At 36.5% G+C, this 14436-nt stretch overlaps 1 protein-coding gene across 1 annotated transcript; it reads right to left on the reverse strand. All coding sequences in view use genetic code 11, as the record gives it.

Annotated features, from left to right (window-relative positions):
• Positions 1 to 785: 785 nt before the first annotated feature.
• EGR_01820 (hypothetical protein) lies at positions 786 to 5002 on the reverse strand (the record flags this gene model as incomplete). The annotated part of the gene is made up of 6 exons (XM_024491069.1): positions 786 to 897; positions 1063 to 1131; positions 2615 to 2791; positions 3735 to 3823; positions 4019 to 4073; positions 4905 to 5002. The coding sequence occupies 6 exons, from the start codon at positions 5000 to 5002 to the stop codon at positions 786 to 788; spliced, it is 600 nt and encodes a 199-aa protein (XP_024354525.1).
• Between the last annotated feature and the right edge of the window lie 9434 nt (positions 5003 to 14436).

The following is a 14436-nucleotide window of genomic DNA, read 5'->3' on the forward strand; positions in this document are numbered from 1 at the left end:
TTCTTGCTTGTATCATTTATTTGATTAGAACCTGTTGCATCCCAATCATACATGCAGAATTAATAGGCAGCATTTTTGACATTTTCAGATGGCTACAATGAGTTTCATTCTTGGCGACAGTTTGAATGAAGGAATAATTTTAATTAAATATATGGAGACCTAATGGCTGGATTCATAACAGTATCTTAACTTTTAGCCTAATCCCAAAATTAATACTTCTCATTGTTGTTCTTTGATTGGGCCACGGTTAAAAATCTTTGGCGATGGCCCCTTATAATCGAACTAGTTGTTGCTAAATAAACTTGCTTTTTTTTATAAAAACACTGCCATCAGCGAAACAGGTACTAAATTATTCAGTTTAAATCGGGCGTGTTTGATGTAAGTCACATGAAAAATGGTAGTTTAGGAAGATCCGCACCGTCAGGTTGTGTGACGCCTGTCAGTAAAATTAATCACTTTTTTCGCGATAATGGCACTTAAATCCAAAGCGCACACACTTTTTCTTAACTGGAAACTTTTCTACCCCACTATGAAACCTAATATATGTATCAGAACTTTCCCGGGCTACCAATGTCCGGCTGCAAACTACCAAAGCCTTCTTCACTATGCTATGCCTTATTGTCTTTGAATGAATTTTCTTATTAATCGCACATTAATGGCGGTATTTTTATGCTCCTTTAGTTATTATTTCAAGCATAATAAATTAAAAGAAAAGTCAGGGCTTCGATCACTGCATTAAATACTTTAAAAGAAGGCTTTCAATTAACAAAGGCAGGTAATATTAGTTAGTTTAAACTAATTGCGTCTTCCAGATAGTCAGACTGATGCAACCATGAAAAGCTATTTGGTAGTATTCTCTGTTTAGTTGCCATTACTACTATTGATTTTGATATGCATCTAAAAAGTCACATTAGTTTTAATACATGATAAAATAAATTATACAATAATGGCTGATTATTTCGCAATAAAAGGCTTTAAAATTAATTTGTTTCTTTGCTGAAATTCCTCTACCACTGTACAAAACACGATAAAGGGGAAAAGCAGTAGTTTCTGCTGACTTACATGGATAAAACATCAGTTGAGATATTATTTAAGATGTTTAAGGTTTTAGACACAAAAACACCATTAGTTCTTTTATTTTTACCACTTAACTATGGTAAACGCTAAACCGTTTTTACCTGCATCCATTAACTCTAGAGATCACCTTTGAATGTAGGCCTTGTACTAACCAATTACAAGGTGGCAATGCTCATGCCTATTATCCACTGTTCAGTAGTTGTAAATCATGTCATGGGGGATAGCAATGAGAGGAGGAACCCCACCCACAAAAATCGTGGAAGTGGTTCGAGAATGAAGAAGCCACTAAGCCAAAAAACAAGGCGTAGGGCAGCCACAAAGATTTTGCTGGTTTTCTTCATGATACGTCATTTTTTAAGTTTCTGTTAAAAATATGGATAAAATATTTATAGGTACACACTAACGTGATCAAACACTGAATCCGCTTTCACGAGCGTCAAGGCCAAATATTGTGAAGATGAGATTTCACTAGTTTAAATCTATGTGATAGTACACTCTTGTATCGTCACCTTTAAACGCACAAATCCAATGTGTTGTCTTCTATCTGTGATTCTTCTAAAGGCAATTTATTAGTGAACACGAGCCCAAATTTTGTTTCCCGGAAGTAAGCTTTTCATTTCTAGACACTTATTTGTAGTGTTCCATTTTTGTTTCATCAATAGATTTATCAAAAATGAATACGCAAAAGAGAACTTAATGTTGATGTGTTTGCCTATATTCACGAACACAGAACATTAGTCTTACATACCTCTTCTACTTCCGATGAAACGTTTGGAATGCTTCGTACGGGAATAAAGCAGTGGGCTCAGTTTATCTGCGTGGGTGGATGGGCCATTAAGAATTGTCAGATTATGCAGGTAGGGGGTTGGGGAGGAAAAGGAATGGTATACATTCGCGCCACTGAGGCGAAAGTGGGTGGCACATTACGCCGCCGACAACATGACCGCGGTTCCCTGACAGGCCATTAAATACACACCTGCAGCTACAGCTGCGTAAACAAAAACACGCAAATATTTGCATTCTCTTAGAGCAGTAACCCCAACGCTTACGCACACACACATACACATATACAATGGAGAGAACAAATTGACTGACTCTGCATAAGTTCCAGACGATATAATTAATTGAGGTGTCATTATTATTGTTCTAGTTGCTGAGACTTTTCTTTCACAAAGAGGCTGCTCTATTTTTTTGAGCATATATTACCTTTTAGGCACCCCTAGTGTCCACGGCTAGGGGTTAATATCTTTGAGTGGATCGCTGATGCTTCACATTTAAACTCTTTGTGCGACAATTGTTTATTAAAAAAATTAAAACGAATATCACCAAGAAGTTAAATTATTTGAAATTCCTCTAGATGCATCAAAAAAAAGACATTTAAAATTGTGTGAATGGCTTCAAAAAAGACGATGTTATTGGAGATGCCTCGCTTGAAGAGCTGGCGTTACGCCATGCAAATTAACACAAGCTTAATCGTTGCATTCATCGATACGCAAATCGACGTTGAGTGGGTACAATGATTACAAACAGTTTTTACCCCTTTAATTTCTTATTTATCCAACTTTTCAACCAATCATTCATGCAGTGAGCTTTTACCATATAGCTATTACTAAAGTTTGCGACGCCTGTTGCCAAAAGTAAACCATAATTTAGTGGTGCAATGTTATTCGCAAAGCACACTACAGGTGATTTTAAATCCTGCGCAAACACATTTCTGAGGCCAAAAAAGTAAATGTAGCTTGCCTTGGCGACACGATGAACCTTAAAGTGAATCTATAGTGAGCACAGACGGCACCTACAACTTCATTCTGACAGTCTGGAATTCTAAAATTCCACCAAATTATCAATTTTACTTGTATAGAACCCAGGGCAAGGAATTTGATTAAATTGATAAATTGCTAACATAGGCCAAATGATGTAATCAAACAAAGAACGGTAGTCAGAACCTTCCACGCAATTTTCAACATTCGACACTAAAGATGGTCCAATATTGCGTTATTTGACATCTCAAATGAGATAATATTAGCTGATTGTGAGTGTGAGAAGCACTGACATTTGTAATTACGAATAAGATAGTTTAATTCAAATCTCGAAGTACCTTCAAATTTGCTCCCCGTGTACTGGTTGCTATTGGGAAGAATTCGATTGGTCATCTGCTCAAATGTGAACTCAAACGAACCTCCCTGTAATTGGCCAGTCTCCTACACATAGCCGCCCGGCCAATAACCGTGAGATTGGGGAGTTACAAAACCTAACCGAAGGCATTTTCAGGGCTCAGTACCTCCCACAAATATGAAGGCGTTTTATGCAGTCCTTTTCACTGTTCTGGCTATGATCGTATTGACCATCACGGCCGAAGAACCGAAAAGTCACGAAGAAGACAAAAGAATGCTTTACTGGAAACGAGATGGTTTGGAGGACTTAGACGACGAGGGTTTGCTCTGCATTTTTAAAGGTATTTGAATCTTAATGCAGAATTGGACACCTATGGCCGTATAATACCGTTTCTCAAGATGAGGAATCGATTTGGCAGACTCCATAACTACCGGAAAAGGATGGTCTATTGGTAACCAATGCAGTTTTAGACAAAATTGCCAAATCCTCTTGAACTAAACGGTGCGTTGTTATTGTAAATTTGCTTACCTAAATGAGCTTACTTTACCATTTTTCTCGTTTTATTATACATCTTCGGTACAACAGGAGAACTTAAGGATGTTGTTGCCCTACATTTCCTCACTGATAACTTCTAGCATACATGACCAAAAACAATACTATGTGCTAATTTCACCTCATCTTTTTTTAGACTCACCCCTACACAATGAATGCGAGTATTTCACTGAAATACATCTTTTTATTCGAATCTTATCCACCTTCCTTGATGTACCTAAATTTAACCAAATAAATAATTTTGACATTTTGGCGCATTCACAACCAATCTTACTGCTTTATTCTCCTTCATAATCATAAAGTCAGTGCTTACAATGACTTTTGGAAGTCTGATTAGTATCAAAAATAAACTATTCAGTCCTAATTTGTGCATTCCTTTAAACGCATAATCTAAATAGAGTTAAATATAGTCGAGTAAGGCTACACAAGTGCTGCTTACCTGTAGTTCTGTTTATACTAGTTTACTTAAGCAAAGTATTTGCATTTTACAGAAGAGTTAGTTAAGATTACTTTAATATTCTGTCAAAAAACGTTGGCTTGAATAGAAAGACTACGGCTACTCTTAGTCCTTTTTGACAGAATCGTAGTCGTATTCACTTTGACTGACGAAGGGCTTTTATGCTACACTTTACTCTAACAGATGAACAGGATAAGTTATACCGCAACACTGGACAAGACATGGCAAAACATTTGTCGTAAGGTCCATTGGCGCTCTTTGGTCAGTTACAATTTCGAACAAATAACATCACCCTAGTGTTTTCAAATAGTGGCGTTCCCGAACATTTAAAAGTATTTGCTTACGCAGAAAGTAATGTAAAATTCTCATTTTGAAAAGTACCCACATCAATTATGCGGGAAGGACGTCAAGTGGCATATTGTTCTAACACCATCCATAGGAGAGTGAAGAATGCAGTATATTGGAACGTAGGTAAGGTGAATTTGCATAGCGGTTGGATACGAACTAAACATCTCCTAAGGCGAAGGTAGCGAAGCGTGAACCTGGAGGTCGCACTTCGGTGAGAATGGGCTTTAAGGGAAGTAGAGTTATCTCATTATCTCCTTCCGACCCAAATTACAGTGGTTCATGTGAATTTTTTAATGATATTTGAGTGGGATGACTATCGGCAGACAGAAGACAAATGAGTGCGCACTACTTTTACCTTTTAAAGGAGCAATTATGAATAACGTTTGTGCTGTTCGCACTGGAAGCAGAAAGTGGCCAGACGCTATCACGAGGAGTGAATGAATGTACCAGCATGGAGACGAACTCACCTCACACATTCCCTGTCTATTTTTACGAAGAAGCCCGGTTTTCCTACAAAGTCCGGGACATGGTTTGCAACCTTGTCCTAAGTTGGCTCGCGGTCACAGTGGTCAATGTTAGCTAAAACCCACAAAGATGAGGCAATTCTTAAGATATGCAATATTCTGCCCAAATATTTGTTCGACAATATCAATTTACACTATATACTTGAAAATTGCATGGCTTTTATCCCTGCCAATCCGTTCTAAAACTCGCTACAAATGAAACAGCCTTTGTAATTGCTACTTAAAACATCCGTAAAAGTGTGGCACATTCTCCTTGATTTCCCTTAATTCAACTTTGAGCAATTGTTAATTCATCATGACTAACGATCTGCGGAAACCCACCACTCTAAAGTGGGTGGGATGTATTTTCATCAGTCCTTCATATCAGCTACTAGATTAAGCTAAAATATATAGAATGAACGGCACAGAGGCAAAGTGGTCAGTTTAACTTCTTTAAATTATTTGCTGTCGAGGTGCCTACTTAAAATTGAGGTTCTACATTTTTTTCTGTTCTCAAAATATTGTAGTTATTAAGTAGTAATCTAAAACAATATTTTTAAGAGAGATATCAAATTTTTACCAGGAGAATGCATAAATTTATCGTTTTTCATTGATAAAGCGGCTGTGTTTTACTGTTGCGTGCCTGAAGCACAGAAGAGAATAAGAGGTATTCATATTTCCAGGGAGAACATTCCTTTAGATCCACAAAACCGTGCGGATGTATCCTAACCAACACCCGATTTGCAGTAAAGTAAATTTGGCAGTAAAATGTTAATGTTCATCTACTAATTGAGGCATCGCGGTAGGTTTGACGCGCAAGGCGATGATCGTCTCCGCATGACCCCCACTTTAATTGCCACTTTCGGAGTATTAATGCATGTGAATCGAATTCCCACCCATTGAGGTCAGGGAAAAATTTTTCATTTGTCGCCAGTCCCCATGTAGACCACTTCTTGACACTCCTCAGATTCGAATAAATGCGCAAGGTGCAGAGCATCCAAGTACTTTGTCCCCCTGTTATTTTAGTCTTTATTTACTTTGGCTTTATTTTGTTGAAATCTGTGGTGCCAAACCTTAGTTATAAATATGTTGCGGGTTTTGAATCATTCAATGAAGGATGAATTTTTAAAGACGCACCAAACAGCAATCTCATGGGGTTAATTGTTCCCAATGTTGATTTTTTCCTCTGAAATCTGTTGAGCCAATTCTCTAGTCATAAACGTGCAACGAGCCAAGTAAATCGGCTTTGTATTTAATGAAAAAGTGCACAAATTTTCCTAAACTATAGAACAAAAACTATATGACTTAATGACGTTTGCTGCTGGAAAAATCTATTTAATGAAAATTGCCAAGAAGTTATAAGCTCCTCTGAAATCCACATTTTATTTGTCAGCAAATGTATGCTTGATACAATTTTGAAGTCTAACTGAAATTTAAAAGTTTTGTTAGTGGGTTTGAAGGTATGGATCAGAAGCCTTTTAGGTGGATGAGGTATTTACATACGTATTTTATTACCCTTTTAAGGTGCACTGATAAAACTCTCATATTGACGGAATAAAAATATATGTACTCCCTATCCTTCCCGTAATTTTTCAAGCACATGTACGCACTTGTAATTCTGAAACTTGTTGCTCCAATTCGGTGAACCCATAGTGACGGTCATGACTACATTAAATTGTATGCCATCACTCATAGTTTTCACTAAGGCCCTAACTAATATACGTTTTTGGCAAAGGAATAGCCCCTGCAAACATTAAATTAGGATATTACAAGACAAACTAAAAACTGGTTTAAACTTTACCACTAGATAATTGTTACAAGTATGGCAAAGATATTCAACCCTTAACTAACTGATCGTATTGAACCTCTAAGCCTTTATTCAAGTACTCCTAAAAAACTTATGCGTCTAATAGGGGGTTTGCATATTACTTGGCTGCTATCGCAAAAGTGTCGCTTTTAAAGCGCAGCTCAACTTTTGACTTAAGCAGTCGGTCAAATAAAGCAGGAAACTTCTAGTTTATGTAACCTTGAGTAAAAATTTGGATTTTCGCTGAAATGATAGTGCTAATGCAGGGAAAATCGTTCCGCATTTTGGGGTTTTTTTTTGTCAACTTGCATTAAATCAAGTGAAATTAAGTGGGTTGTATTTTTAGTGATGTGTGAACTTTATGGGGGCGATATCATTGTTACCAAAGAAGTGGGAACACTTTATCAACTTTGTAAAAGCTAAATTATAGATTGTCATTACAGAAAATAAGAATATATGACAAAATACTTATATTGTGTGAAAAGGGGGCATGAACTGAAATATAGTTGCAACATATTGGTATTATTGTCTACCCTATTCTACAATGACACAGAATTTGCAATCGCAGACTTGGGTGATTTTTGATTGCCTAGCCACCGATAAATTTAACAAAATCTTGCTTCCTTGTGATTGACTAAAGTCCTATTAAATTCTTGAGCATGTTCGAAGTATTTATTTCAATGTTGTTCTGGGAGCTGACTCGGTCACAAAACTTTGATGCGCGTCCCAAAATTTTTTAACATTCAAAACTGTGGTCCTTAGCAGAATGGTAACCATATGAAAAAGTAACAGTAGTATCTACAATATGGAAGAAATTATTTGTGATAAACACCTTACTTAGTCAATTTGTACCCTAAGTTATCAAAAATACATTAAAACTTAGGGTTAAGGAAAAACTAAGTCATAAGAGAAGCATTCCCATAGTTGATCTGCATTTTGATTCAATAATAAAATGGATCCCTTAAATAAAATTTTTTATTTTGTTCGGATATGTGAGCGGCAAGAACAGGTGTTAGGGATGACAGTTTAAATTCAAAGCTAAATGAAACCTCACAAGTGGGATTCGTTGAGGCAAAACGGGTGTGTTTATGTGATGAAGGAAGCTGTTGATTGAGATTTCCAACTTCGCAAAACATTCTTGAAACCTGAACCCTCTTACTGAGAAGAGCTTCAAATAGTTGGAGGGAAACTAGAAAAGGTAATTAATTATTGTGAGTCTACGTACCTTTTGATTTCGCAAATGCCATTACATTATTTGAGTGGCACTTCGGACAACTCTATGAGTTGGATAATGGATACCATTAACTTACTGAACTAACTCCGTTTGCCAAATCATAATTGTTTCTGGCGCTTTAATGCAAAGGATTCATCGTTTTTATTAATTAATACTTTGCAACAGTGCGAAAGCGTATGCCCAGTCCTGGGTTGATGTGATGATACTCCGAGTACAGTTGCAAGAGTGACATAGCACTTCGATACGATGAGTTTGCTGTTATCTTCAAATGTTTTAAATGCCAAATGCCAAGCAAATACAATTGTAAGCAAGTATTTTCATGTACTTCACTTCTAAGTAAAATGATGTAGTTTCTTGGTTGGGATTCCTACTTGACATAAAACCATCTCACACTATTCGTCGGTCGTTCATTAAAAGGCCCCATAAATAATCGAACTGCTCAAGTAAAATGAGAGTTTAATGTAATCTAGTCCAAGAAATCTATTAAATTCATTATAAATCACTGCTTGGAAATCAATGGAATGTAATATGCATGAATGCATACTTGGATAAAGGAATCCTTTAATACATCAGGGAGGAGATAGTGAATTGAATTTAAAAGAGGAGCAAGCGCATGGAAGTAGGTGTTGACCTTAGGCTTTAATCAACAATGAATTAATGTAGGGGTTTTTAACCAGTTATGTTAATCAATTCATAATTAAGTGCAGTAAAATAAACTTTTTAAAAAGGCCCTAATATGTTGAACAAGTCATTTTATCCTTGAGAAACGAATGAATTTTGGAAAGGTAGAAGTGAGATAAACACAACCTTCCCCACAAGAAGCTCCAAGAAATAATAAAATGCGCTGTCTGGCTTAGCAGAGACCAATGTTTGAGGAGGATGCGTGTATTTATGTACAAAGTAAGTCTTTTTGCAGAGCTGTTAACCATACTTCCCATTAGGGCGTTTTCAAGCCACACCGTGATGTAATTATTAGGCGTGTTGCACAATGTGATTCATAAATTATAATTAATTGAGAGAGCTTCCTAAGTGTGGATATCCCTTAGCAATTTAGCCTTGATTTATGATCCGTTAAGTTTTGCACAAATCTAAAACTATTAAATCAGTTTAATTGTGACATTCGGAAATAGCCCAGTGCTCCATTTACACCTTATTTTTGGGATGGTTTTAAACAGATCATTGGAAAATATAAAGCACTTTTCCAAAGGATTAGCCAGGGGCTTTTGTTATCGGAATGTGAGCATGTTTAGTAGTAAATGATAGAAGCTTTTATGATTTAACTGCGTATACAAATTCAAGTATCTGGGATCTTCGTACTTGCTTTCCCACCTCCCACAACAATATTTTAGATGCATTTCATTTCATGTGGGGAATCAGCAGTGACGTAATTAATTAAGATTAGTCTCAGGCAAGCAGAATAAATTTTATTCAACTATTTATCAAGCTACTCAACTACTTTAATCTGAATTCTTAAGTTGCTTGGATTAGAGGCAATGATTTCTGAAGAATCTTAAAATAATTAAACAAGCTTTAGCATGCTGTTATACGGAAATTTTGAACATTTCTGGTCGTCAAAACCTTTACTTTGATGATACACAAAACCATTTCCCTCATTAGTGTTAGTAAAATGTTAGTTATGCTCCCAAAAATATCATCACAATCCTCCGGAGCCTTTTTAACGTCTGCAGAAGACATCGCAACCCTACCGATGCCCATTGGAATAGCTTAAGTTAGCAAATTCGATGAACACTGAGTGTATCGGTGAAATTTACCAACAAGCTTATGGTGTTATTATAAGATAATTTGCCTTTTTGACATATCAGCAGTAAGGTCTTTAATAGTGTTGACTTTACACAAATTACAATTCAAGGAGTGATGATGTTAAGAATTAACCCAAGGTTACTTAGGCATTTGAATTGATTCCCAAGTTTCCACGAAGTTGGCAGCTAAAAGCAGATTGTTGAACCACTAATTTATCCAACACATCAGACCACCACTTGGCCCTTCAAACTAAACAGAGTACATTGAACATGCGCTTTCACGTGTCACTTAGATTCACCCCATTGTAATGTTTTCAATCACAACTTAAATTAGATGGCAGTTTAAAAATTAAGCTACCATCAACAATGCGAAGGAATGAAATTTGTCCATACTTGCCGTCGTAAGGCGTAGCCTATTGACCATATATTCTAAACACCATCCGCCACTTTAGCTGTTTTATGGTGTTTGCAATCCGAAAGCGTGCCTTAATAATGTCAAACTTAAGAGCAACCTGAAGATGACAGTTCTAGGTAAACGTCATTTTTAGCCGACGTCCGGTTTGCATTCTCGATACTTCTCCTGTCTTTCTCAAACGTCATTCTATTTGCGTACAAGCAAAATAAGACTTTCTTTTCTTGTTTCTCTCCAGAGGTAAAATAATTTTTTAAAAATGCGATTTTGAAAAACTAATTACGAGTGAAAGTTTTTACAGTTTGTGCTGAACTTGCTTGTTAATTTTTCCTACTTTCGCGCTTAAAGGTAAGGCTAATGGTACTCATGCCGTAAGCTCTGACCGGTAAGCAATGTCAAAACGACACCAAATCCACTCAAATCGCACTTGCAGGAGTTGAATATCCTGACAGTTGCACATCTAAGCTAAAAACTTAGGCGAAAATATATACCGGGAGTAAATTTCTGATTTTCAATAAACAACATTGCGATTTGTACATAAAGGCGATTTTCAGGTCTTGATTTCCGAGAATGCATTCTACATTGCCAATCACAAGTACATAGAGAGATGTGGAGCTCAACATAACCCTCTGTTACTAACTTGTTCACACCAATTCAAGCAACAATGCAGTACACGACAATTGCATCTTCCCATTTATCGTTTCAATTTCCACTTGAAATGTCTTAAAAATGAAGTAAATGCATTAAAAAGTCGTTTAGAAATGACACCTATTAAGTAAAATACTATTTGAGAAGTGCCTGGCATAAGATACCATCCCCGAACTTTGGCCTGAATCCAAGATGACAACGTACCGAATACTTTTTCTCAATTCATTCATTTCGATCACTACAGCAATTGTTTTAAGCAAGTAGATTTTGAACGTATTTTTATACTCTAAATGGAACGTGATCGTAAGACAGAAATTAATATTTTACAAGAGAAATTCCAATCGGCATGCTAGTTGCCGTGTCGAAATTTGTTTCGAATTGCAGAGAAAACTCGTGAAAAGCTTAGCGTGCAATATTTCACTGCCCAATGTTAATAAGCAATCGAGCTGCTGTAATAAGAGTCGGCAATTTCGGTATGAAAATCGTTTCAAAATTGCTAGATACTTTAATCTTATCCCATTTATGAGAAAAATGCCTTCTAGATATACAAAATAAGTGTCTTTGTAAGCAGCCGGTCTAAGATGGAATGGATGGATGGATGAAGACACGATTACCGCTGAGGACGTCTAAACTGGACGCTATCGCATCTCACAATTAAATTCTTGCCTTCTGTTTTCTTTTTGAATTTCGCATGCATTATTTCGGATTTTAAAGACCCCTGCCAAACAATATGTTGACTCACTAATATGTGTGACGCTCGCAATTTCTCGTTCCTTTCACTTTCCTTTCTAAATGCTTCAAAGTTGAGGAAGAATAGCTAGTATTCAGTACATACTACAGTTTCTCTATCACTGTTTAATGTTGACTGTTCATATTTTTGAACCTGTAAATGCAAACAAGTCGTCAAGGCCACCGCAACTCTTGACGTTTAGGTGATTGGGTATTACTGTTTCAAGCATGGTTTGTGCTTAACTTCCCTTTTCCAAGGAACCGTTTCATTTTAGCATCTTTCCATGTTCTCTCATTTGCCTTGTATGGAAGATGGAGTGAAAAAGTTGAAACGAGTTTCAGGTTCAAAATTGGGATTGGACCTTACTCTCCTGAAACTGTATATTAGCACCCAAGCTTGAGTGTACCATTAGAGGAAGACTTTGGAAAGCATTCACTGAATTCTTCGTCTTTCAAATAGTTATTGAATTTAGGAGCGCTGTACGAATCTACGTGAAGTTATTCCATAAGCAAAGATTTGACAAAGCGGTCATTAATTGAAAATTCACATTGCTTAGCTACTATTTTTCAATAATTGTGTACCTTCCCTACCATTTTATAGAGCCCTTATTCCTTGCTCTAAGATACAGAGGTTTTTAACAGTAAATATTTGTTCTCGTATTATAAAGTCTGACATTCCTTAAGAAAATATTCTGAATTCCCTTAAATTCGGAATATTTAGCGGCAAAACATTCCCCGTGGGAAATTTTTTGTGCTGAATAAATTAATAATGCATTATTTTCGGAGCAATTTGATGAGATAAACTTGACTTTGAAACAGTTAAATATGTGGCCGCTTTCCCTTTTTCGGCCTGAAGTGGACTTACGTGTCGCCTTTACCGCCGACTTGCCTACATCAACGATCTTTATTGGCCACAAAATTTTTCCCACTTTGCAGCTGAAGTGCCCGTTGCCCAATGAAAAGTTTTTTACTTTTCTTTTTAAGGCCCTACCCCAATCACCACGTCACTGCCATTTTAAGAGCTTAACTAGCTTGACACATTATTAAAAGTGCGCTTTCATGGTTAACCTTTTGAGTGGAAAGTTAGGAAATAGATTACATCAGAAACCCCTTTGAAGTCAAATATTCTTAATACATTAACAATTCATTTAATAAACTAAGTGCAAATTATCATTCACCTCAGCTTACTTTATCTCTACCTGAATAATATTGAGTTGGGAAATCTGTTTATCCAAACCTGCATCTTTCTCCCTTTCTATTTGGAGTAGCTTCGCCTAAGTTTAAATGTATATCCTTGTTCTTCATTTGAAGTATTATGTGAAAAGTGTAAATCGCTGCTTTACAATCTAATGTAAATAGTGAAAAGAACTGGTGGGAGTAATCTGATAGCCGGAGCCAGATAATTTCCCAAATGAGCCCTTACTGCTCTTTCGCAGAAGTGAGTGCTGGACTCTGCATGAACAAATTTACCCAAGCCGAAACCTTTGAACCAAAGCTGAACACATGGTTTTTTTAAACGTTTAAATGATCTTAAAGAAGGAGCGAATTTTTCCCTTTAGCTCGGTATGACGGTCCTTGTCCTAGGCGGAAATCCTCCCCTCAGTGATGCCATTGTTGAAATGAAATTTAGGAACAAAAGTAGCAGCTAACTTTAACATTATTTATTCCAAATGGTCTTCGATCGTACTAATGTTTACTTAAGCTTAAAGTGATTAATCTTGGCGAACCTCAAATTAAGCCAATTTCATTTTTTTTCATTTTTTTTCCAATTCCAAATGTAAGATGTGACGCTCTGCCAGAGAGCAAACAGCAGACCGTCATCTATTAACATGCTCTCAGACTTTCTATTACACTACCATTTCGAGAAGACAAATGCATTTGTGTGTAGGATATAGTTCAAAGAGTTTTTTGTATTTATTTTTAAAAAAAGCGAGTTGACTAACTCGAAGTGTACCGGTCACAAGCATTCCACGTTTTTTAAGAAAAAATTACATTGGTAGAATGAGTCCCATAAATGCATTTGTTGATGCTTTTTGCAGTGGTCTTAATTTTTGCATGCATCAGAAACCTTTCAGTGATGTAACTACCAGAAAGCTTATTAAGTCCAGCATTTAAGAAGACATGCTATGTGGTACACAATAAGACTGGGTTATTTTTGACAACCCGTTTATTTTGTTCTGTTGTCGCATATGCTTCTCTCCCCTTTCTGACATCCAGTGACGTTTATTTCTGTGTCGCAGGTACCCTAAATTTGGTTCCTATTATTTACAAGCAGAAAATTCTTTTAACAAACAGGCATTGATATTTCGTTAGACGCGTACAACGCCCATCAGAATAGCCGCTTGCAGCCCCACAGTTCGCAGTTGGCACAAATTTTTAAAACTTCTTTGAAGTCCCGAGGAAAGCTCATTTAACGCTTTCAGTGGAATTAATTAGTTCTCAAATTATACGTGTTGCTAAATAAAATAACTTCACAGCCTGTGTATTTGTAAGAAGTCTTGATACGAATGATAGTAGCAAACATAATTTAGTCTGAAGGCGTTTGCTTTCATTTTAATAACGGATGAATTAAAAATTTTCTAATTTTTTGCGCTTACAACTTGGTAGTGATTTGTCATGGACGAATGGTGTAGCCACAACCATTGTTCGGTTCAAAAACATCTGCGCAGATTATGAACACAGGGGAGAGACATTGAATCATAGCATTAAATTGTACACCTGATGTAGAATACATATTTATTGTAGTTGTGTCTGCGTTTCGACTTTAGCTTAACATCCGTGTTTCGTTCACCTT

This window comes from Echinococcus granulosus (genome assembly GCF_000524195.1).
Source record: "Echinococcus granulosus chromosome Unknown EG_S00007, whole genome shotgun sequence".
Classification (NCBI taxonomy): domain Eukaryota; kingdom Metazoa; phylum Platyhelminthes; class Cestoda; order Cyclophyllidea; family Taeniidae; genus Echinococcus; species Echinococcus granulosus.